The sequence below is a fragment of the Poromitra crassiceps genome (assembly GCF_964638095.1).
Source record: "Poromitra crassiceps genome assembly, chromosome: 10".
NCBI classification, from domain to species: Eukaryota; Metazoa; Chordata; class Actinopteri; order Beryciformes; family Melamphaidae; genus Poromitra; species Poromitra crassiceps.
In genome coordinates, this window is record NC_139631.1 from 41,464,565 (window position 1) to 41,492,002 (window position 27,438).

Below are 27,438 nucleotides of genomic sequence, written 5' to 3' on the forward strand. Positions count from 1 at the left end.
GGCTTGGAACAAACCGCTGGTTTATTGTGTGGCAACAAACCACATTGACAGGCTGACAGCTGACATGAAGTGAAGTCTGTACTACCGGTATGCAGCTCGCATTAGGAGCACGCTGATAGGCTTAGCTTGTAAACAATGACGGTGGCTCGTAGTGGACAAACAGCATGACATTGCGTAACGTTATATCCCCCACATGTCCGTCATTTCGTGTGCCTGTTGATGAGCGATGAGCGACAGAGCGATTCCAAAGGGTTGACTTGAGTGACAGAGAGAAAAATAAATATCTCGGTGTGAACGCCCCTTAAGAGACAGAGAGGCTAAGAGACAGAGAGGCTTAGAGACAGAGAGCCTAAGAGACAGAGAGGCTAAGAGACAGAGAGGCTAAGAGACAGAGAGGCTAAGAGACAGAGAGGCTAAGAGGCAGAGAGGCTCAGAGGCAGAGAGGTTAAGAGACAGAGAGGCTAAGAGACAGAGAGGTTAAGAGACAGAGAGGCTCAGAGGCAGAGAGGTTAAGAGGCAGAGAGGCTAAGAGACAGAGAGGCTAAGAGACAGAGAGGCTCAGAGGCAGAGAGGTTAAGAGACAGAGAGGCTAAGAGGCAGAGAGGCTAAGAGACAGAGAGGCTAAGCTAAGAGGCTAAGAGACAGAGAGGCTAAGAGACAGAGAGGCTAAGAGACAGAGAGGCTAAGCTAAGAGGCTAAGAGACAGAGAGGCTCAGAGGCAGAGAGGCTAAAGCTGCGTTCACACCGACCTATTAAAGTTTGTTGCTGGCGTCGAGTTTACATACAAAGTCAATGCAAACGAGCGATTGAGCGTATATTCGCCTGGGAGAATAATCGCTGGGCGTCCGAGCGGCAGAGACAGAGCGATAGGGAGAAAATACGCTCGTCGCTCAAGATGAAATATTCCAACTCGAGCGAAAATACGCTGGCATCAGTCGCTCGCTGTTCAATGCTGATTGGCTGCCGTGTGAGAGCGAGTCAAGGATCACTCTGGCTTGGAACAAACCGCTGGTTTATTGTGTGGCAACAAACCGCATTGACAGGCTGACAGCTGACATGAAGTGAAGTCTGTACTACCGGTATGCAGCTCGCATTAGGAGCACGCTGATAGGCTTAGCTTGTAAACAATGACGGTGGCTCGTAGTGGACAAACAGCATGACATTGCGTAACGTTATATCCCCCACATGTCCGTCATTTCGTGTGCCTGTTGATGAGCGATTTAAACAGAGCGACAGAGCGATTCCAAAGGGTTGACTTGAGCGACAGAGCGAAAAATAAATATCTCGGTGTGAACGCTCCTTAAGAGACAGAGAGGCTAAGAGACAGAGAGGCTAAGAGACAGAGAGGCTAAGAGACAGAGAGGCTGAGCTAAGAGACAGAGAGGCTAAGAGGCAGAGAGGCTAAGAGACAGAGAGGCTAAGCTAAGAGGCTAAGAGACAGAGAGGCTAAGAGACAGAGAGGCTCAGAGGCAGAGAGGTTAAGAGACAGAGAGGCTAAGAGACAGAGAGGCTAAGAGACAGAGAGGCTAAGCTAAGAGGCTAAGAGACAGAGAGGCTAAGAGACAGAGAGGCTAAGAGACAGAGAGGCTAAGCTAAGAGGCTAAGAGACAGAGAGGCTAAGCGGGCTGGGCAGTGACAGCTGATCTGCAGAACCATCACTTTTCTTAATAGGGTTGGGTGACACACTGTCCAATAATCTTCACATATACAGTCTAGCCAAACTCCAAGGCATTCGTCCCAATGTGTGAATTTACGAGAGAGTAGGAATGCAAACAATGAATCGAAGATGGAACACGTGAAACTGACTCGATCTACTATCAAACAATGTTTAGTCTCATATTACATTCTAGCTGTCAGTGAAACGGATGTTTAAATGAACCGGCCAGAGGGGGCACCCGACGCAACAACTACTGACCAGGCAGCCATCTCTGCATCTGCAAAGAGAGGAAGAAGAAAGACGCCAACGGCAACTTGTGCCAATATAAAGCAAAGTGAACAGAAAGGAGAAAATAACGCCACCTGCAAAAACACTGCAATTCTGTGTAACGTTACACATACAACACGACGACAACCGCTATGCTGCTAAACCTAACGTTTAATTAATAACTAAGGTTAGCGATGATCGATTCAGGAATTTGTCTACAATTTGCATCCCTATAAGAGAGGGGGAAAAGTAAAAAAAAAAAAAGAGAGAGAAAAAACAGAAATCTACTGTCTGGTTGCTGCAGCTCTGACCCCGACTACTGGATGTTTGTAATGTTGCCAACCTAGAAATGTATGCTTCTTCTACTGCGGCATTCCTTGTTAAATGCATGATAACATCCTAGAAGAGGGGAGCCATACCTTGAGAATGCAGGGGATGATGGGCCCAACGTAGGGGGTGAACCTGTCTCCAAAGGTGAGCGGCAGGTAGATGAACATCATGATGTAGCCGTCTCTGACATGCGAGGCGATGTCTATCTTGCTGGCCGTCTGCACCACGTCTGGCATCAGCTTGTCCAGCTTCTCCACTCCCAGGCCAGCCATCACCTCAGCCAGACCTGGGGAGAGCAGAGCAGGGGGGTCAATTCACTCAACCCTGAGATATATACTGACTGCTCTTACTATACAAATATTGCTCCAGTTGTATCCTCTTTTAGCATTGCTGAATTTTACCGTTCTTATTCTGTGAAGCATATTGAGGCCATTTACACCTGGCATTAACATGCGTTTTCTGCCATCAGATTGCAATCCGATTGTATTTTATCACTTGAAAGTACAGGTGTAAACACCCCCAAAACGCATTGAAGAAGGATTGCAATCTGATCGGCCAAACCACCTCCGGAGGTGGTCAGGGACGCATTATGACAACATTTAACACAAGTGTAAATGCAATGCGTCCTCTCAAAATGCATTCAGCAACTACCATACGGAAATACATAATCTTCGGAAGTCGGTGACGGCGCGCACACGAACGCAATTCCCCGGCAGCACCGCACCGGTGTGTGCCCTCATCTCGCTGCTGTGCCAGATGCGCACACACACAGGCAGCCTGTCACCATGGACCGGCTAAAAATTATCTATCTCTCCCCCGCTCCGCTTTTGCACAACAATCGTAGCGTTGCTTCAAAGTTTTGCTGCGGAGGTTTTGCCACGGCTGTAACCACCTGTGTTGCGTTCAGGTAACATCCTAAATTACACTGTTATACAATTGAGAGCATAATTTCTCTTTTATATCAACACTTCTCCTTTGGAAAAGGAGCGGAAAATGAAAGGAAAATGAGGGAGAAAGGGTTCGAACCCTTTCCCCCTCATTTTCCTTTCATATAAAAGAGAAATTATGCTCTCAATTGTATAACATTGTAATTTAGGATGTTACCTGAACGCAACACAGGTGGTTACAGCCAATGACATGCACGGAAAACGTATGTATGTGTGTGTGTGTCTCGGACCCAGTGTCATTGTCAATAAACAGATAAAGAAATAGATGCAGTGCTGCGTGATCGGCCATCGTTTTGTCCAGGTGAAGGGGACGTTCACTGTGCATTTGAGCTTAACAATAACCTCTATTTCCCTGTGCATGCACACGTTCAGGGGGCGCGCGCGTGATGACGTTCGAGCTGGAGAGCAATCGGATTGCAATCTGTTCACCCAAAACGCATGTTAGTGCCAGGTGTAAATGGAATCAGGCTGAAGTGATAAAATACAATCTGATTGCAATCTGATGGCAGAAAACGCATGTTAATGCCAGGTGTAAATGGCCTCATTGTTAACCTTGCGAGTAGGGTTGTCAAAAGTATCGATAGTATCGAAAGTATCAATACTAAAAATTTGAAATGGATACAATACTCATTTAACAGTTTCAATACAATCAGTGCTTTCTTTTAATGAAAAATCACAGATTTTCCCCTCCCTATCATTGGTGGGTATCTGTTGCTTCAACAAGCTAAACGTGTTCTGATGCTAGAGCAGGGCTAATCTGCTGTCTAACTTCAAAAGTTTGATCAGGTCTAGATTATGGAGAAGTGTGTGTCTGTCCGTCCATCTGTCCAACTTTATTTTCATGCTTCTTGATGTGTCGTCATCCCCCCCTTCCCGTGGTATCGAAAATGGTATCGAGTATCGATATTTTCCTGGGTATCGGTATCGGAGTAGAAATTCTAGTATCGTGACATCCCTACTTGCGAGGCAGCTGAACAGACCCTTTTCACGGGGGCCATTTTGTGTCGAAAAGGCAGAATAAACACAGGTGCGAGCAAAACACTAATGAGGGTTTCCACATTCCAATCATGGAAGTTTGAAACCCTCATTAGTGTTTTGCTTGCACCTGTGTTTACCCTGCCTTTTACACACAAAATTCAGGCATCATGAGATCGCAATCGCATGACAAATCCATCTTGTCACGCTGCCTTCTATTGGTTTGAATTTGAACCACCAGTGATTTTTGCACCAATCAGCGTCCTATGAGGCAGATATGGGCGGGCTTTGGTGTGACGCCAGCGAGAAGCGAGCCCTTGATAGACAGATGGTTCATCCAATCACCTGCCGGGTATTTTTTGAACATGCTTTGAAACGGTTTCCTGATCGAGTTCCCAGATAGTTATGTGGAAACAAACACCTTGGGCGGCTCCAGAGCGATCGACGGAGCTTTGTTCAGAAGCCAGCGTCTCCATGAGCCACGGCAGCAGGTCGTCAAAGGCCGACTCGCCCATCCCCTTCACCATGGCACCCAGGGCTTTGGCTGAGACCGTGCGCACCTGCAGGGGAGGAGAGAGAGCACTTACAGCATCAGCTCCACACACACACACAGCTAATTAGCATGGTTCAAGTTTACCACCACACTAAACGCACCTCAGGCACTGGGTCCAGCAGAGATGTCTTGAGGCCAGGGATGACACTAGGCAGGTATGGGGACAGATCCTGTAAAAAAAACACACACACACACAATATGCATGAGGTGACAAGTATCAGTATCAGTATCTCAAATTCACTTTGTGGCTCATTTGCAAATGTCTTTGGAAAACTAAAATAAGATGACCATACCTGGCAAGAATGACATTTTACCGCTCAAAATAATGAAAATACATTTTTCATAGGAATGTCCTCCTACCCATTGTCAATACTATTTTGAATACGGTAATATAGACTCAGGTACTGTGTCAAACACTGAACAAAGAGATGAGCAGATTTAGTTTTCATTCTAACGTCTATATAAAATGGATGTGGGTACCTTCTGGTCAGTGAGGGAGTACATGTTGCCGATAATCTGAGCGGCCATCTTGCGGGTGTCTGTGGAGCGATCCTGGAAGGCTCTCTGGACGATGGGCATGATGAGGGCCAGCGAGGGGGCGTCGATGAAGTGGACAAACTTGGTGTCCAGCAGCGTCTGCAGGCAGGCCTGGGTCTGCCGGGACGGATCGGTGAGAGCGTCCAGCAGGATGGGCGTTATGGCTGAGAAAGCAACAACAACACACATCCAAGCTCACACAGGTGCCGGACTAATGGAAGAGACGCTGAGAAGAATAGTCCACTGCACGGATCCCATCAACTCATTTATTACCAACTTAATGTTCTTCATCAGACAGGAACAAACGGCCCATTTCAATATATTCCTACAGTAAATTAAAGTTCTGAAACTACAACTGGGCACTTTAGAAAAAGGATAACATGAACTTAACTGTTAGGTGATTTGACCCATTGTGTTTAGTAAAGCAGTAAAAAAACAACAACATGTTTTGCACTACCGACCCTGAAATAATTTAAATCATTTCAGAGTCGACATGCAGCACAAAGAAACCATTGCATGGAGGGAAAAAATAGAACCTCCAATAACTACTTAATTCAAGTTAAGTTTAAATTAGTTTAAGGCCCTAAATTTGGGTCATTTTCCAGACTTTTTAAGGACACATGGATAAGCCTACGATAAGACATCTCAGTCCCATGACAATGAGTCTTACCCAGGATCTCAGGGTTGCGGATGACGGAGCCGATCTGTCGGAGGGCCTGCTGGCCGGCCTTCTGCACCTTCACATGGGAGTCGGTCAGCACCTCGGTCAGCTTGGGCACGATGCTGGGCAGGCAGGACGACAGCTGCTTGGGAGCGCAGAAAGCCATGGCGCCCAGTAACTCCACCGAACCTGGCAGAGGAGATGGGGAGGTTCATGTACAGTGACCATCATCGTTCTGTATAATCAATGACTGACCTTTTTAAATCCACCACAGGCTTCTTGCATTTTCCCTTTCGAATGAAATAATTTTCCTGGATTTGAATTTCTTGAATAGTGTCTGGGCTGTCTGTTTATCAACCACGTCAGAACAGTCTATAGTTAAAGATTATTCTTTGCAGAATCCTAGGCCAGGTTAGGAGCGTTTTGAATATTCCAGATGTTTCTGTTTATACACAGATTTGTTTTAATCACTCTTTTTTGTCCTCACGGTCAGACAGAAACTACCGTGCCTGGAGTGAGAGGGGGGCTGGTTTCCTTCAGAGACCTATACATAGATGATCATTTTGCATCCTTTGAACTTCTGCGGAGGAAATGTGAGTTGTCCAACACGCGCTGGCTCGCATACCTACAAGTCAGAAATGATGTTCGATACAAGATTCGTGACTTTGAAGTCCTCCAAAATGGTCATGCTTTTTTATGTTTTGTTAAGCCCCCCCCCCACTCCAGGCATCTTATTTCTAGGTTTGTGTGTCAGGGCTAGAGCTGCAACTATCGATTCTTTTAGTAATCGAGTATTCTACCGAATAATCCATCGATTAATCGAGTAATCGGATAAGAACCCTTTTTTGTGTTTTCAAAGGCTTATCGTAAATATACACCAAAAAATAAGATAAATCTCTTCAAATAAACAACTACATTAGTTTCTTTCTTAGAAAAAACAACATTTTGATTTTTAAATTGCATAGAACTGGCAGTGGCACCATTCATCTTTTCAACCTGACGTTTGAGTTCTTCCAGTGTACAGCAACTGTTAAATAATATGAATGAATGGCTTACTAGCTAGTTTACATCCTTCATTTACCTTACAGCTGCATGACACACACACTCTTTCTCTCTCACACATACTCACTCTCTCTTTCTCTCTCACACACCAACAGGCTAGTGTGATCACACACACACACACACACACACACACACACACACACACACACACACACACACACAAAACGCTGTTAAATTAGCCGCTAACGTTAATGTTAGGTTGAGCTTTGTATTTCTCACAGAAAACGGTCCAAACTTCTCAGAGAGAGCGGTCGGTATTCACTAAAGCCTTCATATCTCAGGCTCTGTAGTACATAGAAACATAAAAATAAAAAGCATTTGAGAGCTTAACCCTTTGGCTTTTCGTATTATATTTGCTCTAATGTTCATTAAAAAAAATCTTAAAAATCTTTAACCCCAAAAAATAAAAAATAAAAAGATTCTAATGCATTTTAAGACATGTTAATAAAGATTACGGCAAATGTAACCCTTCCAAATAAAAAGCCACGGGTTTAAGCTGTCAAATGCTTTTTATTTCATGTTGATAGCTACTATACAGGCTGAGGAAATACGTTATGTTGAACCTTTGACAATTACTGCAGCAACGTTAACGCTAACGTTAACGTTAGCGATCTCTGTTTTGCAGTCGTTGTGAAGACAGTGAAAAGCCCCGTTATCTAACAACTACAACTGCAGTGAAACAACTTATCCAGCTAACGCTAGCTAATTAAATAACGTTATCTGATGTTGTAGTCGATGCCTCTCTCAACGTTACAGCTCAAGGCGGTGGAGGTGCTGCTAACATTAGCTGCGGTGCGCTGCCTGCTTCATTCACCCTCAGCCTATCTAGTAATACGTTACAGTCTTCAGCATTTAGCTACTGTAAATATATCTTGTGTTTGACCATGCTTCCTCAAGTTTAAGGTGTTTCCCTGGCCAGCTTTGCAATTCACATCACAAATGTTGCAACCAGTGTTGTCTGAGTCTATCTTGGGAAAGTGTAGCCACATTTTCGGCTGCTCCCGTTTGTTGACGTTTCAGGTAGAGTGACGGACTGACGTAACGCGCTCTCACGTGTTGCCTTAAGGTTCCGTCGGAATTTCTATTTTACCCACTCTCTTCTATTACTCAGATGCGTGTCGAGGCGAATCATTTTGGCCTCGATCAATTTAATTATTCGAGTTATTCGAGGTACTCGAGGAATCGTGACAGCTCTAGTCAGGGCACCCACTGAGAGGATTAGAGAGGCATGGCAGGAGGATCTTGGTGTTGACTTGTCTGAAATGATATGGGACAGGAGTCTGTCTGTGGTCCAACTTTGCTCGATTAACAGCAGACACCAGCTGATCCAATTTAAAGTTACTCACCGTCGACATTATTCAAAGTCTAGGTTGCATAAGGTTCTGTCTCACCGCTCTCTGATAGGTGCCAGGTGTTAGAGGGTACAGGTACACTGTCCCATGCTTTCTGGTTTTGCCCTTCACTGTCCAGATTCTGGGCCAAGATATTTGACTGGTCCTCTAAGGCCTATAAAATAACCCTTCAACCAGAGGCGGAACTCGCCATCTTCGGCTGCTCGGAATCCTCTCTGCTCCTCCATACGGCTGTGCAGCAGTGTCTGAAGCTGCGTCCACACCGACCTATTAAAGTTTTTCGCTGGCATCGACTTTATATACAAAGTCAATGCAAACGAGCGATTGAGCGTATATTCGCTGGGAGAAAAATCGCTGGGCGTCCAAGCGACAGAGACAGAGCGATAGGGAGAAAATACGCTCGTCGCCCGAGATGAAATATCCCAACTCGAGCGAAAATACGCTGGCATCAGTCGCTCGCTGTTCAACGCTGATTGGCTGCCGTGTGAGAGTGAGTCAAGGATCACACTGGCTTGGAACAAACCGCTGGTTTATTGTGTGGCAACAAACCGCATTGACAGCTGATTGACAGCCTGAGAGCTGACATGAAGTGAAGTCTGTACTACCAGTATAGAGCTCGCATTAGGAGCACGCTGATAGCAGGCTTAGCTTTTAAACAACTACGGTGGCTCGTAGTGGACAAATATCATGACATTGCGTAACGTTATAGCCCCCAGATGTCCGTCAATTATTGCGCCTGTTGACGAGCGATTTAAACAGAGCGACAGAGCGATTCCAAAGGGTTCAGTCGAGCGACAGAGAGAAAAATAAATATCTCGGTGTGAACACAGCTTGACACAAGGGATGACTGTCGCCAAGAGATTAATTTTGAAGTAGAGCTGCCAAAAATAATCGATTCAGAGATGCATCGCGATGCTTAATAGGACGATTCTGAATCGATTAACAAATATCAAAAATCGATTATTTAAAAAAATAAAATTATAATCAAATAAAATAGAATGTAAGTACATGCAGTTGTTTATTTTAATTATGGATCATAATACAATGCAATTCCAAATACACTTTTATTTTAAAAGTAGCCACACAGTGAGAAAAAAGAAAGTGAGAAAAAATAAATCATGTATTGCGGAAAAAGTGATGCATCGATTTAAGATGCATCACGATGCATCGAGATGCATCGGAGATGCATCGAGATGCATCGTATAATCGAATCGAATCGAATCGTAGACTTGTATAATCGAATCGTATCGAATCGTGAGATCAGTGAAGATGCACAGCTCTATTTTGAAGGAGTGCATTTTCAACTGTGGCTGACGAACATGGTTTCGGTTGTGCGCATGGAGAGACTCCGGATCCTGAGGACCAACTCGCTTAACACATTTTCTACTATTTATGGCCCGTTTCTGGCCAACTTGGATGAGGTTAGGGGCGATGGGTAACTTGGATGAGGTTAGGGGCGATGGGTAACGTGGATGAGGTTAGGGGCGATGGGTAACTTGGATGAGGTTAGGGGCGATGGGTAACTTGGATGAGGTTAGGGGCGATGGGTAACTTGGATGAGGTTAGGGGCGATGGGTAACGTGGATGAGGTTAGGGGCGATGGGTAACGTGGATGAGGTTAGGGGCGATGGGTAACTTGGATGAGGTTAGGGGCGATGGGTAACTTGGATGAGGTTAGGGGCGATGGGTAACTTGGATGAGGTTAGGGGCGATGGGTAACTTGGATGAGGTTAGGGGCGATGGGTAACTTGGATGAGGTTAGGGGCGATGGGTAACTTGGATGAGGTTAGGGGCGATGGGTAACTTGGATGAGGTTAGGGGCGATGGGTAACTTGGATGAGGTTAGGGGCGATGGGTAACTTGGATGAGGTTAGGGGCGATGGGTAACGCGCCCAGCTCATTTCTTAGGGACTCTATGCACATCTATAACAAGCACATAAGCACATTATGTGGCTGGTAGCTAGACTTTGTAATATTGATATGTATGTTTTTTCTTTTTCCATGTCTGAGTTTGTTTTTGTTTTTGATGTTCTGAACAATTTGAAAAGAAAATATTGAAAAGAAGAAAAGATTATTCTTTGCGACAGCAAATATCTCAACATGTGAAAAGACAGTAGTTACGTAGTACATAAAATGTGTAACAGATTTTTCCCCATACATACAGTTCAAATTCATGTTCCATCCTTTTCAGGACTTTCCAGACCTGCCTAGGAACACCTTGCATGTAGAGGCTCCTAACCTGCTTTAGTCCTCCAGGACTCTTCCTCCAGGGCAACCAGCAGAGAAGGCAGCACCAGCTTCACTCCGTGGGCGCTCAGGTTCCTCATCACAGCCTTGGCACAGTCATCTGCAGCCTGGGGGAAGACAAGACAGGGTGTAAATACGTCACACACGGATCTGTTTTTGCTGACACAAGTAATCGGACAGTGTTCATGACCAATATCTGTCATTGTGACTGTTTAAATGTTACATGCTTTGGTGAATAACGGATTCAAATGTTTCACGTTTGTTTTGGCTAGCTACAGCTGTCCTCAGGACTTATGTAATCAGGAAATGTGTTATCTATAGCCACTTTCAGACATGAACTTCGGGTCAGGTCAGGGTTGCTTGCCCTGAGCCTGACACGGGGGCGTGATTTCTATTCGCACATAGGATAAGCAATAACCACGCCCTGTGGCGCCGGGATTGGCCAGGAGCAACACTGGAGGGCACGCAGCCCAGCGATTTCATGAACCAACTGAATAGCTCTTGAGAACGGACAGCAATTTCGAGAGCGGACATTGAGAGCGGACATTGAAATGAACTATGGTCACCTACCTTCCTTAGCATAGTAATAATAATAATAAGCATAATAATTGTAATCTACACAATGTACACAATCTACAAAAACATGCAATAATATAAACGGTGTTGTGTTCATGTTCATAGCTCATATAATATAATGTATCATATCGTTAATTTCAAGCTCAATTCTTACCCAGAGAAAAGGTACAGCACTGAAAATGTAACAAGCAATAGTTTTTTAAACATCTTTACTTTAAAAGATGAAAAACCCCAGGTGCTTTAGTCCCAAGCTTCAATGCTCCTGGCCAATCCCGGCGCCACAGGGCGTGGTTATTGCTTATCCCATGTGCGAATAGAAATCACGCGACACGGGGGATACGTGAAGTGTACCCTTTCAGACATGAGGCATGTTGCTTTCATACATGTGGAGCACCTCCGGGTGGGAGGAATTTGGGCATGACCACACAATAGGGAGTTGTGAAAACCGACCACACAGCTGCACTTCACTGTCTGAGCATATCCTTAAGTGAATCGCATTGACATTCAACAAACTATCACGACATGCAGAGTCCGAAAACAAGTTGCTAAAAATACATAATGGGCGAAACCTGCCTAAAGTTATATACATATAAGCATATAATCGTTTGCGCATAACGTTAGTAATTAATTAAACAACCCTACAACTCACGCCCAGATGCATCGATTTCCTCGAGTCTCAAGCGCTACAAAGAAAACAGGTCTTTGCTATGTTCAGTCCTAAAATGCATTAAAATCAATGTTGTATTACTTAGTAAGAAAAAATCTGAACAGTCGACTCACTACGGGTTAAAATTTACGTTTCGAAGGGAGCAGATATTCTTCCAGTTTACCTCTATTCTGTATCTTTCGGATCACACACACAAAAAAACATTACACTTTATTTACTTTATTTAATTGCCATTATTGCGAAGGTTATACCCGGAAGTTTCCGTTTTATAGTGCCTGACTTGACGCTACTTGGAATTTGCGGTTCTGCCATTGAATCTTCACAAACGCTGTGTAAATGTTAAATCAAAGGCATGGACGCAACCAGATCCAGATACCCTACCTAGCGATGTCCAATACTGGGAAGCAGGACGACCCTCACGTCCAAAAATGCTCTATTTTAAATGTGTCATGTCACTGCACTAAAGCAGTATGTGTTGTTTGTGTAGGGAATGAAACATTGAAGGAGTGGATGGAGTGGGGTTAGGAGGGTAAGATGTGCCTGCTCACCTCTCTGACGTACTGGTTACCGTCTCCGAAGCAGAGCAGGAGGTGTGGCAGGACGTGGACCACATAGGGCTCAAACAGCTTCCCCAGCATGTTACACAGCATCTCAAAGGCAAACAGTGCTCCTGGAGGCACAAACAGCATGTTACACATCCTCTCAAAGGCAAACAGTGCTCCTGGAGGCACAGACAGCAGTTGTAGCTCAGATTGAGCCTGCTATGACTCATACCACTAATACAGCTACCTTGAGTAGCTGGACAACCCTCACTCACCTTCCCTGCGTCTGAAGTTCTTCTTGTCCTGGATGGCGTCGGTCAGCGTGGCCATGATTTCCTGTTGTTTGAGGGCCAGGATGCCGAGGCCTTTGACCAGCCCGGCCAGCCCGTAGGCCGCTCCCTTCCTCTCGGCGTACTTGTCGCTCTCCAGCAGCAGCTGCAGCAGGTTCCTGACGATCCCTGCAGCGTCTTCCTTGATGGCGGGGACCAGCGGAGGTAAACAGCTGGCCACAGACTCCTGGACCTGATGGTGGGATGACAAGACACATAAGGTGAAGCATCAGGCTGTGCAGTAATGTGTGTTGTTTAGGGGTTTGTTGTTTGTTGTAGACCATTGTTACAGTCTGTGACTGTTAGCTGCACATTACTCCAGTGATTAAATAAATCCATGTCCTGTAAAAATACTGATCCTCCTCAGTTTAGGGAAAGGGTTCATACATACAGTGATGAAGCATGATGATCAATTTTGCACACCATTGTACTGTAAGATGATGATTTTATGTTTGACTGCTGCTAAACTCAGTTGACATTGCACAAGGTTTTTGGTATTCCTCCTGAAAGTGACTTGAATTTTATTTGTTCTACTATTTTATTTTGAATTGCACTATATTCATTTTATTTGAGGACAAGCTCTTGCTTGAATTTTATTTAGATTTTATGTTGGACTGTTAAAGAGAATGAGATGGTTAAATAAAATACTGAAATTGAGAAGTTTTTGGTTATTTATTTGTTTTGGGTAAATTTATTGTTATAAAATAAAAATAATAATAATAATCGTTAGATTAATCGACTAATCGAAAAAAGAATCGTTAGATTAATCGATAAGAAAATAATCGTTTGGGACAGCCCTACTCTGCATCTGTTTTTTTCTCTTGTGTGCTTGTTCTTCGATCTCGGGCATTTTCTTCAGATTTTCCCCCCATTTTCTCCCCAATTGGACTTGGCCAATTTTTCCCCGTTGCCCCGGTCGCTGCTCCACCCTCTGCCGATCTGGAGAGAGCCGTAGACTAGCACCATACTTCCTCCGACACATGCGCAGTTGCCAGCCACTTCTTTTCATCTGACAGGGGGAGCTTCACGTAGCACGTGGGAGGATCACGCTATTCCCACCAGTTCCCTTCTGCCCCGACCAGGCGCCCCCGACCGACCAGAGGAGGCGCTAGTGCAGCGACCAGGACACATACCCCCAATCCGGCTTCCCACATCCAGACACAGCCAATCGTGCCTGTATGGACGCCCGACCAAGCCGGAGGTAACACGGGGATGCGAACCTGCGACTCTCGTGTTGGTAGGCAGGGAATTACCCTAGTTAATTTTTTCAACATCGTCCTAACTAATGAATTCGAAGTACGATTCAAAATCGATTTATCGTGCAGGCCTAGTTGGAAGTTGCGAGCAGAGCGCCAGATGGACAGTGAGTCACAACAATGTGTGAAGAAGCCAAACATGTAGATTACCTTTTGCGACGGTGTGGAGAGGGCGGTGATGAGTTTGGCCACGATGGGCTTGACCTTGGGGTCACTTTTGTCCAGATGTTTGGCTAAAGAGCCCATGAGGATGACCACGCTCTGACGGACCGCGTCGTAGCTGGCGTCCTGCGGGGCGTTCTTCAGGAACTCCTCAAACACGGGCAGCAGAGAGCTCACCTGCTCCTGGAAATATACAGCAGGCAGGAAGTCACTCACCTCCTTTGATTTTAGGGATCAGACTCATCAACTCCATTAACAGTGGTGATATTACTATTATATATACATTGACAGTACATATGGACACACATACAAGGACAACAAAACCTTATGTTAGGGGCACATGATACGGGGCACACGTTACAGTGGCATCAATCTGTTCATATAGTGCAGGGGTAGGCAACCTGCGGCTCTTTACCCCCTCTCCAGCGGCTCCTTGTGGCCTTGACAAAAGATTATATAGAAATTAATGAGGGATGTTTTTTTTAACTGATCATCGTTGTCTGCCTAAACTGATTTTTACAGTCTCCAATTGTAAAAAAAAAAAGTATACGGTACACTGAATTTAAAAAAGGTTTGAACATTTCAGTCAACTAAAATGTGTGTTTTGCAGCAGCTCGAGGAGATACTGTAGTACTGTAAGCAATGGAACGCCGTTCACAGACAGTGAATACATGAGAAAATAGTTCATTAAAGTATCAGAGCATTAGTATGCTCAGACTTCAAAAATAAAACTGGGATAGTTCAGAAAATTAAAGATACAGTACGCCCCTCTCTCTCCACCAAGACCTTCAAAGACATGCTCATTTAGACCTATTAGTAATGTTAAGACTTAAAGGAACAGCTCACCCTAAAATCCAAAATACATATTTCTCCTCTCCCCTGTAGTGCTATTTATCCATGTATATCGTTTTGGGATAGTTGCCTGAGTTTTGGAGATATCGGCCACAGAGATGTATGCCTTCTCTTGAATACAATGGAACTGGATGGCACTTAGCTTGTAGTGCTCGAAGCACCAAAAAAATACATTTGAAAAACTCAACAGCAAAAACTCAACATTGTCTCTTTCCAGAAATCATGACCCGGTTATTAAATGTAATGCACAGACTTTGTTGTGAGCAGTTTCATGTAGGAACTATTTTCTTTTGCAGTCTCATGTAGGAACTGGCTGGCAGCTAGCGGGTGTAGTTCAGTCAAAAGAAAATAGTTCCTCCATGAAACTGCTCATAACAAGGTCTGTGGTTTATCTTGGGTAACCGGGTCATGATTTCTGGAAAGAGACATGGCTGTTGAGTTTTTCAAATGTATTTCTTTGGCACTTTGAGCACCACAAGCCGAGTGCCATCCACTTCCATTGTATTGGAGAGAAGGCAGAAACTCTGCGGCCGATATCTCCGAAACTCAGGCAACTAACACAAAACGCTATAGATGAATAAAATAGCACTACAGGTGAGAGGGAATCTATGTATTTTGGATTTTAGGGTGAGCTGTTCCTTTAACAGGCTTTGTTACCTTCATTATTTATGAGGCTCAAATATGATTTGCGGCTCCAGACATATTTTTTTTATTACTTTTTGGTCAAAAACGGCTCTTTTGATGGTAAAGGTTGCCGAGCCCTGATGTAGTGAAAAGGGGGTGCAGAAAGTCGTACCTTTCCATGTGTGTTGAGACCCGACAGGGCGGCGTCCAACATGCAGCGTCGCACCTCCGTGTGGCGGTCGTTCAGAGCGTCAGGAACGAAGAAGAGGAAGAGAGGCGTGACCTGAGCTTCATCCAGGTACTGAGACAGCTTGTTCAGAGCCAGGGCGATACCACACCTAACAAAAGAGAGCAGAACACATTGGGCCCATGTGTTATGCGTTATGCAATGAGAGAGCTCCGTAATCTGACGAGCAGATGAGTGGCAAAGCTGCTAGACTCCGTCTCGTCTCATTTAGACAAATCACAAGATGCAACGCTATTTGTAGATTTTTCATTTGTCAGACATTAATAATATGCAATTGTGTAATTACCAATGTTTGGTTGACATTGTTGTTGGGTTCTCTTACCTGGCCTCCCATTGGTCCGGTGGAGCTTCAGAGATGACTCTGCCCAGGGCATCCAGCACTGGAGGCGGCCTCTGTGAAAACACCACATGACTCTGGCGTTAGGTTACTGATCTCCACTTTACTCAGAAACAAGTGTTGTGGGGGCTGGGCAGGGCAGGGCGGAGGGGGCTCACGTAGAGTTTCTGGTGGTAGAGCTCGGTGAGTTGCCCCAGGACGGAGGCAGACTGCTCTCTGTACTGGGACACGGCGGTGGACAGGGCCTCGGCGCCGGCAGAGCGCACGGCCTCCTCGTGGTGGGTGACGTCTCCGATCAGCAGCGAGCAGATCTCAGGGACCAGCTCCAGACACAGACACTCCCAGAGCCTGCGCACACAGGGGCCCACCACAACATCAGTTTGCCTTTAGTTCAGACTTTACGTCCATTTCCCACAGAGTGGGGAATTCTCAAACATTCTATTGGAAATGAATGAAATCACATCTGAGAGGAAATGTGTCTATTCGTTATCTAATTGCTTTCGTTCGAAATATGATCGCTACTTTTACAACTAGAGCACGGGTCCCCAAACTTTTCCGACAAAGTACCACCATAAAATAAAATTGGCTGATTTACACATGCAATGGCATCAGAAAGGCTCAATAACAACATAAGGCTACTGGTTAAAAACACAGACAGACAGACAGACAGACAGACAGACAGACAGACACACACACACACACACACATGCAAACATTAGGCTGTGAAAAAGGGGGACCCCTTTGAAAATGTTTTTCCCCTCCTAAAAATCTTGGGAGTGTTATTTAGCCACCTTCCTGACAAGCCAGCATGACATGGTACCAATCGATGCCTTAGGTTAGGTCTTCTAGTTTCATATGATACCAGAACCTTCACTCTGGTTTTTAAACAGAGCCTGCTACAGCCTCTGAAAGTACATTTAAAGTCCACCCCCCCCCGAATATCACAATATTTCCTAAAATCAGCCTAAGCCCGTTTCTTCTCAGGGTTAATGTGTATTATGTAAAAACTGTTGTCTGTATAAATAAATCAATCAAATTAAATAAGAATTCTCTGGCGGACACAGTCAGAGTCACAGTTTGGGAACCAATGAACGAGAGGATTAAAATAGCAAAAAGATAGCAAAGCCCAAAAATACATACTTCTCCGCCAAGGCACGGCCCTCCTCCTCAACGTCAAACCTGGCAACCCACAGTCTGCGCAGCAAACTCAGCCCACTGGCTTCTGAGCTGTCTGTAGGCAGAGCAAACTCCATCTCCAACAGGCCCTGAGCACAGACAGATGGGCTGTTCATATTGACACACAGACCAGGGCACAGACAGATGGGCTGTTCATATTGACACACAGACCAGGGCACAGACAGATGGGCTGTTCATATTGACACACAGACCAGGGCACATACACAGGCTTTACTGCCCACTGTGGCCATGATGTCAAACTCTGTCCCTTTTCTGTGATTTTCCATTTAAATTAGGGCTGTGATCTTCACTGGGCTCACGATTCGATTCGATTACGATTCAGAGGGCTACGATTCGATTACGATTATCGATGCATCTTAAATCGATGCATCACTTTTTTCCCCCAATACATGATTTATTTTTTCTCACTTTCTTTTTTGCATTGTATTATGATCCATAATTAAAATAAACAACTGCATGTACTTCCATTATATTTTATTTGATTATTTAAAAAAAAGTTTTATTTTTATTTTTTTGTTTTTTTTAAATAATCGATTTTTGACATTTGTGAATCGATGCAGAATCGTGCACGTCCGCATCGCGATGCATCTTATAATCGATTATTTTTGACACCCCTAATTTAAATGCTGTTGCTTTCATGACTTAAAACATTGTATTCCTTCATGGTTTGTTCATGTGGTTTCTCTAAAGCAGTAAACAGCCTGGTTTCTACTACACTTGGGTTTGCTGTGGTGAAAAACAGCTGAACATCTAACACAAGGAATGTGTGAAACCAGCTGCAACATGCATTCTGGCAAATTCCGGTGAAGTGACCGGTTTGTAAAATGACCGATATATTCCCTAACTTCCCCAGAGAACTGATCATATTAGCTGCTTTCCTGCTCTGAGAAACACCTCTCTATATTCCATCATATTAACACCTCTCTATATTCCATCATATTCTAGAAATCCCACGACCAGTGGGAGCTGTGATTACTCTACTGACAGCATACCTGCCAATATTAGGCTTGAAAAAGAGGGAGACTTTCTGGGGTGTCGGTGGCCTATCTGGTTCCCATAATGACAACATGGGGAAAGTAGCAGGGTGGAGAAGTGAACGTTAGTTGGGCGTTGTAAAAGTTCAATTCTGTCAGCGGTAACAGTGATCATTAAAGCATTATAGATTCCGGACATGTATTGGAAATATTTGGTAAGTCTGCTTGTTGCACAACACTGTATTGTCTGATAGAAATGCTGACCAGCTGGTTACGGAGCTAACGTTAGCTGCTGCTAAATGCTAACGTTACAGGTGATGAGTCTCAACCAGATCTCTATACTGTATTTTTTTATCCAAGTACTAGTCCTACTGTCAAGTAAATGAGTTTTAATTAGTCTTAGATTCATAGCTCACAGCAAAATTAATAATAATAAAAAATAAACATACACAATGTACAAAATATTAGGGCTGCAACTAACGATTATTTCCATAATCGATTAATCCGTCGATTATTCGATTAGTTGTTTGTCTATAAAACATCAGAAAATGATAGCTATAATAGATATGACGATCAGTGTTTCCCAAAGCCCAAGATGACGCCCTCAAATGTCTTGTTTTGTCCACAATTCAAAGATAATATCAGTTTACTGTCATACAGGAGTAAAGAAACCAGAAAATATTCACATTTAAGAAGCTGAATCAGAGAATTTAGACCCTTTCTCTTAAAATTGTACTCAAAACGATTCATCGATTATCAAAATAGTTGTTGATTAATTTTCTGTCGATCGACTAATCGTTGCAGCTCTACAAAATATGTGATCAAAATCAACATCTAAAACGACAACTAACACGCATGGTGTTGGCTGATGTGGCTATACTAGCGCACCACGTCTCGCACCAACTGGAGTGGACTGAAATTTGGACGCGTATTTCTTCTTCTTGGGACCCGTTTCATCCATTTTCCGAGAGCTTGAGCGAGCGCGGTGATGAGTGACGCACGGCACATCAGGCAGGTTTGGTTGGGTTGCCAGGTACCACGACACATATCCTACAGTCTGGACATATTACAGAAATTGTGAAACACCCATTTGAGTTGTATCACTATTAGTCTGACTTCACGGAAGCAGGATGCTGGACTAAGTAAGCTCTAACATTGGTACCTACCGACCATTTCAGTCGGCAGCGGAAGAAAATCCCTTTCCACTCGCTGCAAGCTCTGCCATTGGCTCCAACAAGCTCAGAGCATTTCAGTCAGAGCGGATGGGGATTTGGATTGTGCAATAAAGCAGGCCTGCTTGGAACTTTCGGTGGATGGTTGGAAAGGTAAACAGAGCCTTTTCCCCCGCTAGCCCAGAGTGGAGGTATTACCAGCCAGACTCTCTCCCGGTGCAGGGAGATATCTATTATATCACTATGAAATCGGAAGATTAGTGAGAGAAATTACCAATCGGGAGCACAGCGGGAGAAAGGGTTAAAAATAGGGAGACCTGTTGACAGGTGTGTGACAGATGGGCATTTGATCTGGCATGACACACAAATAGAATTGATATTTCAGATGCATTGATGTGAAGCTCACCCTGAGAGCAGCGTCACGGACAGAGAAGCAGGATGAGAGCAGGGCGTTCAGCAGGACGTCGATCTCTGCCTGCTCGGCCACAGTGCAGCCTTTCCCTCCTCCGGCACTGACGCACAGCGCAGTCAGGCACTGTGCCGCCAACACCTGAAACACAAAGAGGACACACAGCGCAGTCAGGCACTGTGCCGCCAACACCTGAAACACATACAGGACACACAGCGCAGTCAGGCACTGTGACACCAACACCTGAAACACAAACAGGACACACAGCGCAGTCAGGCACTGTGACTCCAACACCTGAAACACATACAGGACACACAGCGCAGTCAGGCACTGAGACACCAACACCTGAAACACATACAGGACACACAGCGCAGTCAGGCACTGTGCCGCCAACACCTGAAACACATACAGGACACACAGCGCAGTCAGGCACTGTGCCGCCAACACCTGAAACACATACAGGACACACAGCGCAGTCAGGCACTGTGATGCCAACACCTGAAACACATACAGGACACACAGCGCAGTCAGGCACTGTGCCGCCAACACCTGAAACACATACAGGACACACAGCGCAGTCAGGCACTGTGATGCCAACACCTGAAACACATACAGGACACACAGCACAGTCAGGCACTGAGACACCAACACCTGAAACACATACAGGACACACAGCGCAGTCAGGCACTGTGATGCCAACACCTGAAACACATACAGGACACACAGCACAGTCAGGCACTGAGACACCAACACCTGAAACACATACAGGACACACAGCGCAGTCAGGCACTGTGATGCCAACACCTGAAACACATACAGGACACACAGCACAGTCAGGCACTGAGACACCAACACCTGAAACACATACAGGACACACAGCGCAGTCAGGCACTGTGATGCCAACACCTGAAACACACTGACGCACAGCGCAGTCAGGCACTGTGACACCAACACCTGAAACACATACAGGACACACAGCGCAGTCAGGCACTGAGACACCTGAAACACATACAGGACACACAGCACAGTCAGGCACTGAGACACCAACACCTGAAACACATACAGGACACACAGCGCAGTCAGGCACTGAGACACCAACACCTGAAACACATACAGGACACACAGCGCAGTCAGGCACTGTGACACCAACACCTGAAACACATACAGGACACACAGCGCAGTCAGGCACTGTGCCGCCAACACCTGAAACACATACAGGACGCACAGCACAGTCAGGCACTGAGACACCAACACCTGAAACACACTGACGCACAGCGCACTCAGGCACTGTGACACCAACACCTGCAACACAAACAGGACACACAGCGCAGTCAGGCACTGTGACGCCAACACCTGAAACACATACAGGACACACAGCGCAGTCAGGCACTGAGACACCAACACCTGAAACACATACAGGACACACAGCGCAGTCAGGCAATGAGACACCAACACAAACAGGACACACAGCGCAGTCAGGCACTACGATGCCAACACCTGAAACACACTGATGCACAGCGCAGTCAGGCACTGAGACACCAACACCTGAAACACACTGACGCACAGCGCACTCAGGCACTGTGACTCCAACACCTGAAACACACTGACGCACAGCGCACTCAGGCACTGTGACTCCAACACCTGAAACACACTGACGCACAGCGCAGTCAGGCACTGAGATGCCAACACCTGAAACACAAACAGGACGCACAGCGCAGTCAGGGACTGTGACGCCAACACCTGAAACACACTGATGCACAGCGCAGTCAGGCACTGAGACGCCAACACCTGAAACACACTGACGCACAGTGCAGTCAGGCACTGAGACGCCAACACCTGAAACACACTGACGCACAGCGCAGTCAGGCACTGTGACTCCAACACCTGAAACACACTGATGTACAGCGCAGTCAGGCACTACGATGCCAACACCTGAAACACACTGACGCACAGCGCAGTCAGGCCCTACGGTGCCAACACCTGAAACACACTGATGCACAGCGCAGTCAGGCACTGAGACACCAACACCTGAAACAAACAGGATGCATTCACCGACCTCTGCGCGGCCTCGTCCGTAGCTCGGCCTCGCCTGCCCTATTGGCGCGCACGGCTGTGTGTTGCTCACCAAATGTTATTGCATCAGTGATGTCACAATGCCTCCTTGTGTATGTGCCCCATTATGATATCACTGATGACATCATCAGTGTGTGTGTCCCCCCTATGAGATCACTGATCAGTCTTGTCAGAATTGGCTCATTTGAGTTGACTGCCGCCTCGCCTGGAAAGCAGACGAGAGCAGCCGAGCACAGTCAGGTGAGGCGTCAACAAGTCGAACACCCCCGACTGCACACTCACTGCTGCTTTTCTTCTTCTACAGTTTTGTTTAACAGCGGTTTGTAAACAAATTAAAAGATGCATTAGCGCCACCCACACTCACTGCTCAAATGACCCAGCCCTTCAGATTACTTATTTTTATTTCAATGTAGGCATTACAGGTGATATTTATGTAAAATATGAAGTGACAGCTTGGAATAGATAGAAAATTTAAGTTTCTACACTTCACTGTGGGTTTGTGATGCACCTGTGTTGAACCAATGGGCGCTCAGCTTGATGCGTTTCTCGTCATCCTCTGTCGGGCGCAGTTGGTGGGGAGCAACTGTGGCGCCTCGCTCTGAATCTGCGCCCGCCTCGCTCTCACGAGAGTCCCGTGGTTCACGCAGTCGGGCAGGCGGAGCAAGTCGGACAACTTTCTAACCAGCATGCAACAGGGCAACAAGGCGCTGGTCGAATCTGCGCAGAATTTGCTCATCTCAAACGAGCCTAATGTCTCCTTGTGTGTGTGTGTGTGACATCACTAAACAGTCATGTCACAATGCCTCCGTGTGCGTGTGTGTGTGTGTGCCCTTATGACAACATCACTGATGATGACATCATCACTGATGACATGACATCATTAGCTAATTAGCCTAATTATAAAATCCGGCACCTCGCCCGTCCTGCAGCTCGGCTGCTGTGTGGCCTTGCCTGCCCTATTGGCGCGCGTCTCCTTCAGTCTCTCTCCCCTCCCTCTCCTCTCTCTCCCTCTTTCCAAGCTTTGTCTGGGGGGAGATCCACAGTCTCAGCATTTGAAAGCCCCTGGGATAGACCACGTCAAGGACCCCTAAACTAACACTAATTAGACTACGGACTGCCATTGATGAGATTTTGTCTGATAAGATTTTTTTTTTTTTTTTACTTTTATTACAGAAGGTGTATAAAAGCCATGACCAAAATACCCATACATCCTCTAGTGTTACTTTTTGCTGGGAAACCCCCTTTTGAGAAGCACTGGGATATAAAAATGTATATGCAATATAATCCAATAAGGAATAAAAAAATGTTTACCTGGAGTCTGGGGGTTGATGTGGAAATCACTGTGGTCAGAAGAAGAAGCATGTTGACACGTGGGAGCAGCTCTGGGCCGTTCTGTGACAGAAACATTAAACATTAAACAGTAACATGAATGAATGGGAAAGTGTTTGCATGGTCGTCTCCACTTGCTGCACCATTTATTTTATGCACCAACAGCTCTGCTAAAGATCTTTTAACAGAGTGTGTTGACAAACAACAGCTCTGCTAAAGACCTTTCAACAGAGTGTGTTGACAAACAACAGCTCTGCTAAAGATCTTTCAACAGAGTGTTGACAAACAACAGCTCTGCTAAAGATCTTTCAACAGAGTGTTGACAACCAACAGCTCTGCTAAAGATCTTTCAACAGAGTGTGTTGACAACCAACAGCTCTGCTAAAGATCTTTCAACAGAGTGTGTTGACAACCAACAGCTCTGCTAAAGATCTTTCAACAGAGTGTGTTGACAACCAACAGCTCTGCTAAAGATCTTTCAACAGAGTGTTGACAACCAACAGCTCTGCTAAAGATCTTTCAACAGTGTTGACAAACAACAGCTCTGCTAAAGATCTTTCAACAGAGTGTTGACAACCAACAGCTCTGCTAAAGATCTTTCAACAGTGTTGACAAACAACAGCTCTGCTAAAGATCTTTCAACAGTGTTGACAAACAACAGCTCTGCTAAAGATCTTTCAACAGTGTTGACAAACAACAGCTCTGCTAAAGATCTTTCAACAGAGTGTTGACAAACAACAGCTCTGCTAAAGATCTTTCAACAGAGTGTTGACAAACAACAGCTCTGCTAAAGAGCTTTCAACAGAGTGTGTTTACAACCAACAGCTCTGCTAAAGAGCTTTCAACAGAGTGTGTTTACAACCAACAGCTCTGCTAAAGAGCTTTCAACAGAGTGTGTTTACAACCAACAGCTCTGCTAAAGATCTTTCAACAGAGTGTTGACAAACAACAGCTCTGCTAAAGAGCTTTCAACAGAGTGTTGACAAACAACAGCTCTGCTAAAGATCTTTCAACAGAGTGTGTTGACAAACAACAGCTCTGCTAAAGATCTTTCAACAGAGTGTTGACAAACAACAGCTCTGCTAAAGATCTTTCAACAGAGTGTTGACAAACAACAGCTCTGCTAAAGATCTTTCAACAGAGTGTGTTGACAAACAACAGCTCTGCTAAAGATCTTTCAACAGAGTGTTGACAAACAACAGCTCTGCTAAAGATCTTTCAACAGAGTGTTGACAAACAACAGCTCTGCTAAAGAGCTTTTAACAGAGTGTTGACAAACAACAGCTCTGCTAAAGATCTTTCAACAGAGTGTTGACAAACAACAGCTCTGCTAAAGATCTTTCAACAGAGTGTGTTGACAACCAAGAAAGCAAAGTGGATGAATTGTTGGAGCGTAAGTAAATGCTGAGGCAAACGGAGAGAGGAGTGATTTCTAGTCATCTGCACTTTGCTGGCTGCATTTTGTTTTTCACAACAAGACATCAGCACACAACGTATTTCATAGCTTGTGTTTCTGCGTAGGTCACAGGTCACAGGGTCACAGGTCACAGGTCAAAGGGAGGTGACAGGCAAAAGAACATGGCAAATGTGAAGATCCAGACGGAAGCGTTGGCCCATACCTCGTCAATGACTGTGTCTGAAAGGTCTGTATTAGCCCGGAGCTGACAGTGTTCGTTGACGACCTGTAAAGCTCTGGTCATCAGGCTCTCCATCTCCTCGGTGCTCCCTGACGACTCCTTGAGCATGGCGTTGAGGAGAGGGAAGCAGAAGGAGAAGGCTGGAGCAGACAGTGGAGCTGTTTCTGGGGGGAAGAAACAAACATTACAACAAATAAACTCACTTTGCCTAATTGGCTGCACTTTGTCACCTTCCTTGACGAAGTAAAACCGCTGATATCATACTGTTATGTATCTATCAAACTAAAAAGACTATCTATCCATCCGTCTGTCTGTCTATCTTCTGCTGAATTGCTGATCCTATCAATTAGCATGATGCACACAGTTAAAGCATAGAGACACTGCATGAAATAGGCCACGCCCATCACGGGGGAAAAGCTCCGTTCACTTCCATACACCAGCGTCATTTTCCTTGAATGAAACATAGCTAAAAGCTGTTGTGTGGTGGGGCTGCGCTGACAACAAATGTAAAAAATCGCCAGTTAAAGTTTTTTTGTACTGCCGAGCAAAACAAGGAAGCCATTGAGAATTGGCGAGAAGAAAGATGTGGATCTAGCTGTCAATGAAGTAAGTTGGAGTGTTCATTTTCCGTATATATGATCTTTTTGTGCAACACCCGACCATGCACGCGACATAGGAGAACACCAGGATTGGACGGGAGTTTGTGTTTTCCCCCCCCGTTTTGGGCGTGGTTTTTGAATGATGACGCGCACCGCAGTGTCTCTATGGTTAAGTTGTACAAATGTTTAAATTCATAAATCACACAGAGCCCAAAACTGATATTATTAGGGAACACTTTACACCACCGAGATCTGTCTCTCTCACTCTCTCCCACACGTACACACACACACACACACACACACACACACACACAGAGATCTCTCTCGCTCATCCCCCTTTCTGCACGCGTCAGGTGGTTCTGACACAGTAATGTTGAGGCTAGTTCATTCTCCACTTTGTATGTAGGCTACATCTTTCATCCTCTTTAACAGGACATTCAATTAAACAACATGACAGGTGATGATAACGTTCGTTAAGTCTGACGAGTGCTTTCCAAACGGTTTGATGCGATTTTCTCGTTTAACCTTATGTTACTACAGTAATTGGCGATATACGAGGAATCAGCGTGACGTCACGACGACACCGCAAATCTCCCGGAAGCGCAGCAGTTACCTAGTATGAGTTGTGCCAAACGTTCATATCTGAAAAACTATACATGACATTGCTTATATTTTGACATTCTGAGTGAGAGCAGAAGCAGCTCAAGAGTTTCATGTATATATGCAGCATGTCATGTTAACACATTGAATGCCAGCCATGTTTTCATTCCTGTAGGTAAGTTGTGCCAGGGGTGTTTTTGACGATTCTGGCTCATTTTAGAACAGCCGAGGATTCTTTTCTGTTAAGAATTCATGAACACCAATCATCTAAAAATAACTAATAGAATGTGTGCTTTCTCTGTCTAAAAGAGTTAGTTTGCAGAGTTAGTAGTTATGTAGATATTAGCCGTTGAGTACAGCATGGTTTCAGCGTCTGGAAATTTATTCAGAGATAAATGGCTTTTTGTGAAACAGTCACTTTAACCATTCATTTTTGGCATCAGTAAGACCGTCAGACATTCTAAACAATAGTTTTGAACAGTAATTTCCTCCATAACAACAGGAAACACCCCTCTCATTCAAACTCCTCCCTCCGTGTGTCTTCTCCTCCTTCCTCCTGGCTCTAACAGCGGGCGTGTCAGAAGCGCGTTGCTGCTGCTGCCTGCCTGCCTGTCTGCGTGCGGCCGCTCTCGGGCAAGACGAGTCTGAAATGGATTACTGTCAAATCGCCTCGCCATTTCCTTGAATGGCTTGCTCCCGCGGTGTGTGTGTGTGTGTGTGTGTGTGTGTGTGTGTGTGTGTGTGTGTGTGTGTGTGTGTGTTCGCGCGTTGCTCCGCGGCTCCGGGGCGGAGGGGATCTCTGTCCGTTCTGTGTGTGTGTCTCCGGGCTTCTGACTGTAAAATCGCCAAGCCATTTCCGCGGGAGGAGGCTGCTTTTGGTCCACGGGTCCGTGGCTGTGGCTTCTATCTGTCTCTGTCGCCACTTAGTGGTCGGTAAAATAGATTACACACATTGTCTTGCTCCAATAGTTATCTCGAAGATGTAAAAGGGGTTGATTGATGTCCCACCGTCAAAAAAAAAAAATGTTTATGTAAGACGAGTTAGCTCGTCCTTGGCACTCAAGCGCTGGATTATGTAAGACGAGTTAGGTCGTCTATGGCACTTAATGAGTTAAAGTTGTGTGAAACTGTCACAGTTTTTAAAATGTAAACAACACAGGCGGGGCTAGAGTGAGACATTCAAGGTGGCTACATAAGAGTCCCATTGCCGTTTTCCCTCGGAAACGTGGTTTGTTTACCAAAACGCTGCTCGGCTGATCCCTCGTATT

General features: G+C 45.3%; 1 protein-coding gene across 2 annotated transcripts in view; it reads right to left on the reverse strand.

Annotated features, from left to right (window-relative positions):
- gcn1 (GCN1 activator of EIF2AK4) overlaps window positions 1–27,438 on the reverse strand; it is a 104,182-nt gene that overhangs the window by 47,270 nt on the left and 29,474 nt on the right. For both annotated transcript variants that reach the window (XM_083644826.1, XM_083644825.1), the window contains exons 25-40: window positions 24,954–25,135; window positions 23,317–23,397; window positions 19,930–20,073; window positions 17,321–17,445; window positions 16,339–16,528; window positions 16,166–16,236; window positions 15,769–15,934; window positions 14,109–14,303; window positions 12,649–12,895; window positions 12,380–12,501; window positions 10,581–10,695; window positions 5,937–6,116; window positions 5,210–5,430; window positions 4,831–4,899; window positions 4,598–4,736; window positions 2,344–2,540 (exon numbers count right to left, since the gene is read on the reverse strand). In XM_083644826.1, coding sequence (XP_083500952.1) covers window positions 2,344–2,540; window positions 4,598–4,736; window positions 4,831–4,899; window positions 5,210–5,430; window positions 5,937–6,116; window positions 10,581–10,695; window positions 12,380–12,501; window positions 12,649–12,895; window positions 14,109–14,303; window positions 15,769–15,934; window positions 16,166–16,236; window positions 16,339–16,528; window positions 17,321–17,445; window positions 19,930–20,073; window positions 23,317–23,397; window positions 24,954–25,135 — 2,444 coding nt within the window. The remainder of the gene's footprint in view (window positions 1–2,343; window positions 2,541–4,597; window positions 4,737–4,830; window positions 4,900–5,209; window positions 5,431–5,936; window positions 6,117–10,580; window positions 10,696–12,379; window positions 12,502–12,648; window positions 12,896–14,108; window positions 14,304–15,768; window positions 15,935–16,165; window positions 16,237–16,338; window positions 16,529–17,320; window positions 17,446–19,929; window positions 20,074–23,316; window positions 23,398–24,953; window positions 25,136–27,438) is intronic.